The sequence below is a fragment of the Sphaeramia orbicularis genome, chromosome 7 (assembly GCF_902148855.1).
Source record: "Sphaeramia orbicularis chromosome 7, fSphaOr1.1, whole genome shotgun sequence".
Taxonomy (NCBI): Eukaryota; Metazoa; Chordata; class Actinopteri; order Kurtiformes; family Apogonidae; genus Sphaeramia; species Sphaeramia orbicularis.
Window position 1 is genome coordinate 17,009,203 of NC_043963.1, and position 13,977 is coordinate 17,023,179.

The 13,977-nt window shown below is 34.5% G+C and overlaps 1 protein-coding gene across 1 annotated transcript in view; it reads right to left on the bottom strand.

The window, feature by feature from the left end:
- The window catches only part of ccm2l (CCM2 like scaffold protein), a 37,820-nt gene extending 32,713 nt beyond the window's left edge, over window positions 1-5,107 (bottom strand). The window contains exon 1 of the mRNA XM_030139997.1: window positions 4,904-5,107. Within this exon, the coding sequence (XP_029995857.1) occupies window positions 4,904-4,933 (30 nt within the window). The 5' untranslated portion in view covers window positions 4,934-5,107. The remainder of the gene's footprint in view (window positions 1-4,903) is intronic.
- Between the last annotated feature and the right edge of the window lie 8,870 nt (window positions 5,108-13,977).

Below are 13,977 nucleotides of genomic sequence, written 5' to 3' on the forward strand. Positions count from 1 at the left end.
TATTATTATTATTATTATTATTATATTTTTATTTTTTATTTTCATGAACATCTAAACGATCAACAAATACAACATATACCTGCATTTCAGTGAAACAGGAAAAATGCAGCATAATATTATCGCAAATGTTGATACATTACTAAGTAAAGGCTAAATATTGAGAACAATTCATTTGAAAGTCAGATTAATGATTCTGGTACTTGTAATATTTTCTTTATTTTCTAGATTGTTTCTGTTTTTAAGCAGCCTTTTAACACCAGACAGATTAAATGAATGAATGAATGAATGAATGAATGAATAAATAAATAAATAAATAAATAAGTGTTAGACATATTGTCTACCTCTGGGTCATTTGCAGTTTCTTTTGTTTCTGTTGATTATTTAATGAAGTCTCTATCAAAAAAAAGTAAATGAAGTGAATTAAATATAATAACCTTCGAATTTGCTCTGAGATTTTATGAACATTTACATGATCGGTAAATTAAATATACGAAAACATATGATTTCTACTGAAAAATGAAAAGTGCAGAGGATATTCTATGATATTATAGAAAATGGTGATAAATCACTTCGGAAAGGTTAAATGTAGAGGAAAATTGTCACCAGAATTGTTCTTGAAGGTCTGTAAAGGTTAAGTTTGATCAGTTTTTTATCATTCCCACCCCTTAAACGATCTGCCTGTGTCTTTGGTGATGGACATGACAACTGCACACAGCCAAATTATAGAGAATTGAAATATAATATATACCTCTGCAGTCGTGGAAAAAATTATTAGACCACCCTTGTTTTCTTCAATTTCTTGTTCATTTTAATGCCTGGTACAACTAAAGGTACATTTGTTTGGACAAATATAATGATAACAACAAAAATAGCTCATTAGAGTTTAATTTCAGAGCTGATATCTAAATATTTTCCATGGTTTTCTTGATAATAACCAAAATCACTTCAGTTCTTACATCAATACAAGTCCTTAGATCTTCTTTCTTTCTTTCTTTCTTTCTTTCTTTCTTTCTTTCTTTCTTTCTTTCTTTCTTTCTTTCTTTCTTTCTTTCTTTCTTTCTTTCTTTCTTTCTTTATTTATTTATTTATTTATTTAATGTTAGCAGAACCAATAAGGTCTTTTAGTCTTTTAGTCTGCATTGGTATTTATTGATTATTTATTGTTGACCGTTTAAATGCATTATTCATAGTTGCTTTCAGTGACCTTGTATTTGTGCACTGATTTATTTATGTTTGTCACATTGCACTTTGGATGTGGACTGATGTCTGTGGTAAGCTCCAAATGAATTGCCCGTATGGGATAAATAAAGTTTTCTGAATCTGAATGTCTATGGCACAGGTGTCAAACATGCGGCCCGGGGGCCAAATCTGGCCCACCAAAGGTACCACTTCGGCCCGCAGGATGAAAGTGCAAAACTTAACCTGAACAGTCCAGGTTGTCCAAAATCATTCTGGTTCAGGTTCCACATACAGACCAATGTGATCTACAGTAAAAATAACAACACAAAAACCCATAATGACAACGAAAAATTTTCTTTCTGAAAAATTATGTGGAAAAAATTTAAGTGAAAAAAAATAACATTACACTGTGCAAATATTTACATTTACAAAACTATTCTTTCACAATAAAATACAAATAAATACATAAATAAAAACAAAGATGAACAACCTGAAATGTGCAATTTTAACAATATTCTGTTACAAAATGTTTGGTGCATTTACAGATCCACTGTGATCTGTAGTTGTGTTAGTAATAACAGATGTAATATTGTAGAAATTGTTCAAATTTTAATTACAAACTCCAAAATTTTTACAATATTCTGCCTGTTACCAAAAGTTTATGCAACATTGTGTGTAAATGTACATGTATAAATAATAAGTTGAGGAATAATATTGTTAAAATTGCACTAATTTTTCAAATAAAATATCTGTTTTTTCAGGTTTTTCACATCTTTTTTGTAAAATGTAAATATTTTCATAATTTATTTGGGGTTTTTCTGTACTAAAACAAAAAGAAAAACTTGGATTTGTCATTATTTATAGATTATTAAGTCATTATTTTACTGGTCGGGCCCACTTGAAATCAAATTGGGCTGAATATGGCCCCTGAACTAAAATGAGTTTGACAGCCCTGATCTATGGCATTGTACTGACAAAAACAGTGCTTTTAGGCATTCCATGTTTTCTTTTCTGTCTGTTTTAGTCACATGATACACACAAGAGCTAGTACTTGATTGCATAACCACTGTTTTTGATGACTTGATGGTCTAATAATTTTTTTCCGTGACTGTATATAAAAAATACAGGGGCATAAACATTATAAACAGAATGTTCTTTTACTTATTGTGCATGGGTAATGTTTTATTTGCATATAAAGGGAAATAACACAGGTTTGTATATACATCTGTGTGTTCTATGTGTGGAAAATGTTCACTGAAAATAATTTTTGACAGCATGGAGTGTTGAATAAAGTAATAAGAATTGAAGACAAGCCTCAGTTAGAGAAGCTCCGAGGGATTAGTCGTATTTTTTAATGAAAATGTGAAGCTTGAATGGACTTAATGAACTGAAATACATTTAAAAGACATGCTGCGTCACATTTTTTTTTCTTTGGATTCACTCTGGAAAATGAGTCAAATGTAAAACTAATGTATGGAAGGGAAAGGTGACCCAGATCAGTGATAATAAATCCAGACAAAAACCACGAGCTGTATTTTTCTAGAATGTTCCATAAGAGCAAAATATCACACTGACGATGATGGTGATTCTGTGGATTTCACCTCGAGTCAAAGCTTTCAGATGCAGAGTGTAGGTTCATTTAATAAAATAGTGATTCGTTTAATAAACAGATGCTGAGCTGCTGTTGATTCATTATTTCTAAGAGTTAAAGTTGGAAATGGACTGAATGAATGACCTTCCTGAAACATTTTCTCTTCTGAAAATATACTGAAATAAGGCAGAATCATCAGGAAATTGCAGCAAAATAGGAAATAAATAATAAAGCAGTGATTCAATAAAAAAAAAAGAAAAGAACAGCTGAAGCAATTAGAAGCAAAGGAATGGAAGGAAAATGCAACGAGATTAAACAATTAAAATGTACTAGAGATAAAAAAAATAAAGCATTTCAGGTCTCTATGAATGTTATTCCCAAATGTGACATATCTGTAATTTAAATTCTCAGACTAAAAAGCAGTTTAACCCATAAAGACCCAAACATCCAATGGCAACCAAAACTATCTAGTCATGTAAAATGTTTAATACCTGTTGATCGACTAATCCTATCAGTACATGTAAATAATTAGTGTAAAATGCAATTTTTCATCTTTTCATGACGTTCAGAGGCTCTATAGTCACCGTGGAAACACCGTCATCTTCTACAACATTGATTCCCCAGTAAAACCCATGGAGTTGGATCAATGACAGTGGATGGAGACACTGGGTTTATGTACAGGTAATGTTATATTTTACAGAAAAAGTCACTTTTTCTTCATTTTTCTCTGTTTTGATAGAATATACTTTGAATTTACTGCATTAACATCTACATGAGCAGTGAGTTAAATATAGGAAAATACATAATTTACACCAAAAAATGCAAAATTCAGAGGAAAATATTTTTTAAAAATTGGGGAGAAATCAGTTAAGAAAGGTAAAATAGAAAAAGAAACTTCCTTTGGGACGACTAGCACAAAATTAGCACTGGGTCTTTATGGGTTAATGATAATGATAAAAGTCGCTTTTTTTTTGGGTTATTTTTCTGTTCGGATATAATCTTTGAATTGTTTGTATGTGGAAACACCATCATCTTCTACAACATTGATTCCCTAGTAAAACCCATGGAGTTGGATCAATGATGGTGGATGGAGACACTTGGTTTATGTTCAGATAATGATATATTTTACACAAAAAGTCACTTTTTCTTCATTTTTCTCTGTTTTGATATAATTAACTTTGAATTTACTTCATGCACATCTATATGAGCAGTGAGTTAAATATAGGAAAATACATGATTTACATCAAAAAATGTAAAATTCAGGGGAAAATATTATTTCTAAAAAATGGTGAGAAATCAGTTAAGAAAGGTAAAAAAGAAAAAGAAACTTCCTTTGGGACAACTACCACAAAATTAGCACAGGGTCTTTATGGGTTAATGATATATTTTGCTTGAAAAAGTCGCTTTTTTTGTTATTTTTCTGTTGATATAATAACCTCTGGAAACACCGACATCTTCTACAACATTGATTCACCAGTAAAACCCATGGAGTTGGATCAATGACAGTGGATGGAGACACTGGGTTTATGTTCAATTAATGATAGATTTGACTGAAAAAGTCACTTTTTCTTTTGTTTTCTCTATTTCTGATACAATAAACCTCAACTTTAATCTGAGCTTTTATGAACATCTACATGATTAGTAAATTAAATGATGGAAAAAACCTGATTTCCACTGAAAAAAAACACAAAATGATAATATTTCAATAAATGGTGATAAACCACTGACAGAAGGTTGATTAGGGAAGAAAAATTCCTTTGGGAACTGCCACAAATGTCACACTGGGTCCCAATGGGTTAAATAGCAGTCTAATGAAAGAATGAATACAAAAATGTTTTATGTTCAGTTAATGATGTATTTACCAAAAAGTCACTTTTTTCCTCAATTTTGTCTGTTTCTGATAATACAACCCTCAATTTTAATCTTAGCTGTATAGAAAAAACATCGATTTGTACCGAAAAAACCCAAAATACAGAGGACAATATTACAATAAATGGTGATAAATCACTTAAGAAAAGTTAAAAACAGAGAAACTTCATTTTAGACACTGACACAAAAGCAGCTGTGGGTCTGTATGGGTTAATCTGCAGAATGAACTGATGATGTGACTGAAATGAAACCCAACTACAGTACCTTCCTGGACTTCTTGGGCTCATAGTCCATGGTGGTTCAGTGTGATCCGGTTCTGCAGCTGAGTCCTGGTCCTGGTCCTGTTGTGTTCTCCTCAGTGGGTTTGAAGTGTCTGCGTCTCAGTCGTTCTTTCCATTGTTCCTTCAGTTTGTGTCTCTGTTGGACTGGTTTTAGCCTCCTCGGCTCTTCGTTACGCTTTCAGTCTTTGTACCGTGATTGTTCTATTTGAAAACTTCTCCTGAGGCCTCACACACAGGAGAGAACAGGAAGCACAGGAAGCCCACTTCCTGTCCGACAGGAAACTCCACCAGGGTTTGATAAAGCTCATTGTGTCTGATAAAACACACAAACACACAACATTAACTGAAGATTCAACCTGCTGCTGTTCTGTCAGAATGAACTGTGGAGGCGCACAGTTCATCATGTGTTCGGCAAAATTTAATTTTTATTTATTTAACCAGATCAAATCCATTTTATCTTGAGATCTCTTTTACAAGTGAGACCTGGCCAAGAGATCCAGCAGCATACACCATACCATAAAGAAAAACAGGTTAAAAGATCGGTGATAGCAATAATTTAAAAAAAAAAAAAAAAAAAAAACTATATTAGTGAAATTATAGTTTGTTTCTATTCAGTCCAAAAGCTAATTTTTTAGAAGTTGTTCCACATTCACAATTATAAAATCTGACCTGAAATCTGGAACTAAATGTAAAAATATATATATAAATATTAATTTAACCCTTTCATGCAGAGTGGTCACTCCAGTGGACAGTTATTCTACAGCTGTTCTCTTGTTTATTCATGGGATTTGTTGTTTTAGTTCCATATCAGCCAACACAGCGGACACTTATCCAACACTCCAGTTCATACCATTACTGTAACTTTGCTGTTCTTCTAAAACAATTGCTTATTATTATTAAACAGTGTTTTTTTGTTTTTTTGGGGGGTGAAGTGGGGGGGTTAAACATAGTTGTTTTTTTTTTTTGTGTTTTTTTTTTTTTTTTGCATGCATATTATCTCCATGAAGTGAGTAATGACTAGTATTAGAGTATATTAAAATGTGAGAAAACATCAGATTAGTAGAATAATTTTTTTTTTATTTCATAGTTTTCACATGATGTATCAGTAAATACATGTTTGTTTGTTGTTGTTTTTTTTGCTTCAAAAATTAAATGCATGGTGTCAAACTGAGTGGACATTTTTGGAACTCCATGAAAAATAGATTCATAACAAAATTTTCAATCGTGTTGTTTTTTTCATGCCTAAAGAGGAATAAAAACACTCAAGACAATAAATTTTGATTAAGGTTCTCATAATTCATGCATGAAAGGGTTAATTAACTGCATTATTTCACAGAGGCATTAATCAATAATCAACAGAAATATAAGAAATTGTAAATGACTCAGAGTTAGACAATAGGTCTAATTTTCATATATAATTAATGAACTGAGCTGAAAAGGCAGCTTAAAAAAAGGAACTAGAAAAGAAAGAAAATATTCACTGGCAATCTATAAAATACTAAATTTGAAATGCATTGGTATGTCTATCCTTGATATGTATAGTAATTTAGTGTTTTGTGCTTAGTCAGAATTTAGTGTAATTTGTGTAGGAATTTTGAGTTACTTATGGGATCTGACAGAGGAATTTAGGATAAGTAGAGTCTGGTTTTGACCGGCTTGATATGTAAAGTGTCATGAGATAACTTTTGTCATAATTTGGTGCTATATCCTACTGAGACCCAGTAAGTTTTACATTAAATAATTGCCTTAATGGGAAACAGCATGATGCAACAGTTTTTTTTAGACACATTTTATTTCATTTTTTTAATATGATGTCCTTTTCAGCGGACATTTTTTAATTTTTTATTTTAAAGTAAAGCTGTGAAACTCTTGTCCACTACACTAGAGGATAAAAAGGCATTGCTGGGTCTCAGGAGGATATAAATAAAATTTGATTTGATTTGATTTGATAGAAGGATGGGGTAAGGGGGTGGTAGGTTATAAATTAAACTTCATCCCACTCCTTTTCGAATGTTTGACTTACATTTTATGTAAATCCTTTTGTTTGGTTTTATCATTACATTTCGAAACAAACAAACACATAAAACCAATAGTTTTGCTGCTACAGACATTTTAAATTTTGCCTGTTATAAGTAAATGGGGGGATTTTTTTTTTCTTTTTTTTTTTTTTTAAATTCCTAAAAAAAATTTAACTTTGACCTATTGTTCCCAAAATAGAACAACATCTATTCCGGGTCCCTGGCAATCTATAAACCAAATTTGGTATGAATTTAACCAGTAGTTTTTCTGATAGCATGTTAACAAAAAAAACAAACAAACCGACCCAAACATAATAACCCTTGTCTGTACATTTCACAAACTGTTCGCTTTAGTTGCTCTGCTCCAGTTAATGTCCTAACAGAAAACTGGCATAATTCTTTTGTTTATTTCACACTGAACATTTCTTTCCTGGTATTTCTGTCAGTTTATTTAAATATCCCTGAGATTTCCTTTTTTTAATCCTCTGTCAGTCACATCTATCACTGAGTCCATTCAATAAAGTAAACACTGAATCCTATGGATGTATGCAGCTGTAATGAACGTCTTTTCCCACAGGGAGGCAGCACATTACAAAAAAATTGTGTGTAAAGGGAAAATAAAAGAGAGGAGGAGTAAAAGAAACACATTTCAGCGAAGAAGAGACAACATCAAACCTGCAACACATTTACAGACACAACAAATCCAACAGGAGCAGGTCACGTGACACTGACACATACACCTTTAACAGACGAACACCGCATGTGACCAAAGAGCTTCATGACGCCCTGTTACTATGGCAACGGGAGATAAAGATGGGACATTTATCTTTTGGGTGTTTTGTCTCCTGATCTTTGTCTGTCTCTGTTTAAGCCTCCAGAAACTAAAATGAACAGAGAATACGACCAAAGCCTTTCAGTATGAAATTAGACCAATTTACACAAGACTTTAGTACAAAATTAAATGTACGTGGTTTTAGCGATGCTCCATTACACTGCAGCGCTTGATAGCTGTTGAGATCATTGTGCAAAAAAATCAATAATTACCTTTCAGCACGTTCTAATTCATGTGGTGTAGGATAAAGGAAGCATTCTTCCTGCTGTGGACTGTTTTTGGGATGAAGAAAACCTCCACTGTGAAGCAGACTTCAGTTAATCACAGGAGGTTTCAGACATGGAAAGGGTTAAATATTGATGATTAGATTCTGGGAGACGTGACTTCTCTGCTGTAGTCTGTGGTTCCTCATGGAAGCTTAGAAAAGTAGCTTCTGCTTTACACTTTTTACCTCTGCCAAAGAGGTTATGTTTTTGCCAGGGTTTGTTTGTTTGTTACCTCTGCCAGGAGGTTTTGTGATCACTTTGCTTTGTGTGTTTGTTTGTTTGTTAGCAACTTTACGGGAAAACTATTACAACCATCTTTATCAAATTTTACCCACAGATAGGTCTAGGCCCTGGGACCAACCCATTAAATTTTGGGTCAAGTAGGACAAAGTTCAAGGTCACAAACTGTCACATTTTCCTATCTGTCATCATTGGGCAATTTTCAAAAATTCACAAAAAATTCAAAACGACTGATTAGCCTCAAATTTGATCCACCTGTAGCTTATAACAATATCTTGTATCTGGCACAAAATTGGGGGGGGGGGGGGTGTTATTTTTGGTGCAATTTGTTTGTTTGTTGACACATTAGCAGCAAAACTGTTGGTTCAGTTCATACCAAATTGGGTTTACAGATTGCCAGTGACCCAGAATAGATCTCATTACATTTTGGGAAAGGTAGGTCAAAGCTCAAATTTTTATGATTTTTTTTTTTTTTTTTTTAATCTTCCCATTTACTTATAATAGCCGAAATACATGTGAAGGGAGGGGTTTGTTGTGCCTGGGAACACTTGTATTTTTTATATAAATGTTTTTTGTTTTTTTGTCATTTACGGGCAAGGAACTAATCCAGGTAACTTCACTGACCTTGATTTTCTACACAACAATATAAAAATTTGTCAAATTTCACAAAAATAATAAAGTCTTGTTATGTAGAGTATTTCTATGAGTGTCCTATAAAGCAGTGGTCCCCAACCCCCAGTCCTCAGACTGGTACCGGTCCGTGGATTACTTGGTACTGGGCCGCAAAGAAAAAAAAAAAAGTGGTTAATATTAAAGCAATTTTTTCCTTTAGTCTTGCAGAGATTTTATTTTGAAAAGCGACCGTTTCTGCCCTTGCCTCAACCGCTCTTGACTCTGGCGCACCATTTCATGAATCAGTAGCAACACAAGCTAAAGAAATTAGCCAAAAACAAAATTAATTGGACAACTTTTTCGGGAAGAAACGAGGAAACGATGGTGCTGCAGAAGGGTCACGGACTGTCTGCAAACAGAAAGCTGCATTTAGAAGGAAATACCAGGATTCCTGCCTCAGTTACAGGTTCATCACAACAGGTGACACATAAGGACCTCCAAACTTCTCCAGCACATCAATCCATGTTTGAGACAACTTCAAACCTCTGTGCATTCTGGATTAAAGTCAAAGCAGAATATGTGGATATCGCCACAAAAGCCCTGAAAGTCCTTCTTCCATTTCCAACCTCATATCTTTGTGAGGCTGAGTTTTCTGCAATGACAGTTACCAAGTAGTAGACTGGATCTACGGAACACAATCAGAGTGTGTGTCCCATCAGCCCCAGATGGGACTGTCTAGTCGCAGGGAAACAAGTCCAGGGTTCTGACTGGTTCTGTATTAGAGTCAGTTGATATTCTGCTGTAGAATCATTGGAATTGCCTGATATACAGTGGAAGTGTTTCAGATCACATGCTCTGAACTGACAAAGGTTTTTGTTATTGGAACCACCGCACCTCTTACCGGTCCGTGGAAAATTTTCATGCATGAAACCGGTCCGTAGTACAAAAAAGGTTGGGGACCACTGCTATAAAGGATTAACCCTTTCATGCATAGTGGTCACTCCAGTGGACAGTTATTCTACAGCTGTTCTCTTGTATATTCACAGGTTTTGTTATTTTGGTTCCATATCTTCTCTCTGTAGCACTTTGAGATTCTGCCAAACGAAAAGTGCTTTATAAATGCTACTTATTATTATTATTATTATTATTATTATTATTATTATTATTATTATTATTATTATATCAGCCGACACAGTGGACAACTATGCATCATCTCATCCACTGCAATTCATACCATTACTGTAACTTTTCAGTTCTTGATAAACCTGATCTGCACTAGTATGTTTTAAATCAATTGCTAATTGTTATTAGACTGTAATTAACAGTTTTGTTAATCAAAACAGTTTTTTTTGCGTATTATCCCCATGAAGTTTGTAAAAACTAGTATTAGGGTATGTTAAAATGTGAGAAAACATCAGATTATCTGCATGAAAAAATGTTTTTGTTTCATAGTTTTTCTTCTTCCAACTCCTTTTTGAGTGTAGATGAATGATTTTGGAATTTTGAATTTGCATGTATTCTGTAAATGCTCAAAATAAACAAAAAATGAATGAATGAATGAATAGTTTTCACACAGTATATGACTTTCTGATTATGGGTTTTAAATACATGTTTCTTTGCTTCAAAATTTAAATGCATGGTGTCCAGCTGATTGGACATTTTTGTAACTCCATGACAAACCAGTTTATAAAAAAAAAAAAAAAAAAAAAAAAAAAAGAAAAAAAAATCAATTGCATCGTTTTTCTTTTTTATGCCTAAACAGGAATAAAAACACTCAGGAAAAAAATCTCAACTAAGGTTCTTATAACTGATGCATGAAAGGGTTAATGATTCCATGGCGAATGCATCCCATAATAAAAGCTGTAGGTGGTCCCCATACTATATGTATATTTCTCTAAGAAGGGGTATGAATGTGTAATCAAGTGTTGGTCTGTAAATCATAAAAAAATAATTGATTGATCAGTTGTTTGATAATTGATTTATACGCTCATACTTGTTGATGTTGATGACGTCAGACCAGATCCATGCATCAGAATGGAGGCTTATACAGGTCTCTGAAATCAGAATATGATAATTACATTCATCAAAAACCCAGTCACAACTCTGACACACAAGACGGTGTAAGTGCGGTGAGTGATTTGTGACAAACATCTCTATTCCTGTTGTCCACTCACCTGTATCCCAGCCTTTCAGAATATGGCAGGATGTTGTCAACATGTCCTCACCTGTGTTTGATGTTCCGTCTCTGTTTGACACTTGCATCAATCTGCGGTCTGTGAACTTCAAAGTCTGTCAGTCGGATCTATTTAGAGCTGCATCGACTATAAATCGACTTCAAAAATGCATGTGAGTGACGCCTGATGTGTGAATTTACACTCGTGCATCGGCCAGCGCGTGTTCGTGCCATATCAAAGACGCAGCATCCTTAAAAGACCTGAGACTGATGCAAGAAGACATGGAAAAAAAGAGGAGGAAAATTAGCATGAAGGAGAAGGAGGGAGCAGGAGGGAGGGAAAAAAACAGGAGTGGACATCGGGAAAATAGATGGAAAAGGAAGGAAGAGGAAAGAAGTGGAAATCGAATCAGTTTTTATTATTTAAATCACAGGTGTCAAACATGCGGCCCGGGGGCCAAATCCAGCCCGCCAAAGGGTCCAATCCGGCCTGTGGGATGAATTTGTGAAATGCAAAAATTACACTGAAGATATTAACAATCAATGGTGTAAAAATCATTTTATTTCAGTTCCATACAGACACATTTAAACCAGTTAGATCTCAGTTGGGTCAGACCAGAAAAACACTATCATAATAACCTGTAAACAGGGCCAGATTAACACTTCATTGTACCCTGGGCAACAATATTCAAGGGCCCCATCATCACAACCCCAGGATCCCTATAATCTGGCAAAATACAGAATAAGTTCCAGGAATATATGTAAATATACCCCATACTTCAATATCTAACTATCATCAAATGCATTTTGATGTACAAATGTGTAAATGCTCGTAGAACTACAAGTGCACCACTGTAGCCTCTTGTCAAGGCCACTCACTTGCATATGATGATATGAAAACAAAACACATTAGCATCGGTATAATCTAAAATTGATCCACTACATTAGAAAGAGAGGGAAGTGTCCTCCATTTTCACAAAAAATAAATAAGAAACCATGTCCAAAGTGTCCAGTATTTATTTAAGAACACTTTTTGCCAACACAAATGTATTGAATCGTCAGAAAAAGCCCACAGACCAAACACCAACATAATCTGATAGAATCAGATATGAATTTTAAACAGAAATCCCCTTGTCACCTCAGAATTCAACAGGAGAGTTAAAGTAAGTGCAATGTAAACATCTTGAAATCTGCTTTCTCTCAACAATAAACATATCTCAACATTTTCATGGAGCCACCACAAGGAAAAAATAAATATAATGCAGTATAATCTGCTAAAATAAACATTTTGGTCCCAGTTTAACTTTTAAACAGAAAACACATCACAATTCAAGGCATGTCAAGGCAAGGGTTAAACATTTTAATACTAAATACTACATATACTAAATACTATAAACATCTGGAAAACTGACAATTTCAGTAAAGAAATGACCTATTTTAGGTATGTTCTTTAAATTTTCAGCTTTTTTAATGTCCCTCTTCTTTTTAAATTTTCGTTTGGCGCTCCCACTTAGCTGCATCTCCATGTTTGCAATGTTTTGATTTGCGTACGTCGCGTATGTGGCGTAGTTCTTGACGTCTCACATCCCGCTCAGTGCACGCACGTTGATTTGTGTCACCGCTGATTCGCTTTTTGGACTGACCAATGAGGAGAGGGTCTCAGCTCATGGTCACAGACAGCAGGAGCAGGGTTTCTGTGCAGTGCAATGGCTCCGGGCAGCGGACAGTTTCATTTATAAGCAAAAGATAACCAGATATTTTCGTTATGCCCGAGCTACTCAGAGGTCGCAGGCCCCTGGGCAATTGCCCAGTTGCCCATATGGTTAATCCGGGCTTGCCTGTAAATAATGACAACTGCAGATTTTATCTTTTTTTTTAGTGTAAAAAATTGAAATTACATGAAAATGTTTATATTTACAAACTATCCTTTCACAAAAAATGTGAATAACCTGAACAAATATGAACAACATGAAATGTCTTGAGAAAAGTAAATGCCATTTTGTCACTATTCTACCTGTTACTAAATGTTTTGTGTATTTGTAATTGTAATTTAAGTTGTAACGCACATGTGTAAATGATAAACTCATAAACTGAAGCAGAATATTGTTAAAACTGCACTTGTTTTTCTGAAGACATTTCAAGTTGTTCACATTTTTCGGATTTTTAACTGAACGTTGTAGATATAAACATTATCATAATGTAATTTTACTTATTTCACTGGTATTATTTTACTGGTCCGGCCCACTTGAGATCATATTGGGGTGAATGTGGCCCCTGAACTAAAATGAGTTTGACACCCCTGATTTAAACGGTGAAAATCCAAATACAACATCAACCAGAGTGTTTTACTTGAGGATTTATGACATTTTCAATCAGGTTTAGTGCAAACTTTATTACATCTTCAGTCAATGTTCTGCAGTCGGTGCTAAAGGCTGCAAAGAGGATGAAAAGAAGCTTCAGTAAAAGCTAAAAAAAAAAAAAAAAAAAAACTGGGAGAAGAGATAGAAAATAGAAGAAAAAACCAGGAGTGAAGGAGTACAAGAAGTCAATATGTAGATGGAGACTGAACGAGGGATGAGAGGAATAAATTAAAGAACAGGAATATTCAAGGAAGAGAAGGGAATAAGAGTGTTTGGTCGCTGGATCTCTGGAGACGACGACCAAATAAACAGCTAATCCTCAGGACAGAGGGAAGCCGGAGCAGGAGAGAGACGGAAGATCAAAGCAGGGAAGACTGCCGTCGCCTCCAGAGGATTGGAGAAGGAAAGCTGAGGAGAAACAGAGCAGAAAGATTCATGACGAGGAAGAAGAGGAGGAGGAAGAGGAGGAAGAGGGCCTGCTTTGGTCTGGACTTGAGTTGCTTCATTCTGGATTCGTACCTGGAAATATTCTACCACAGCCCCAGAGAAGTGTTCA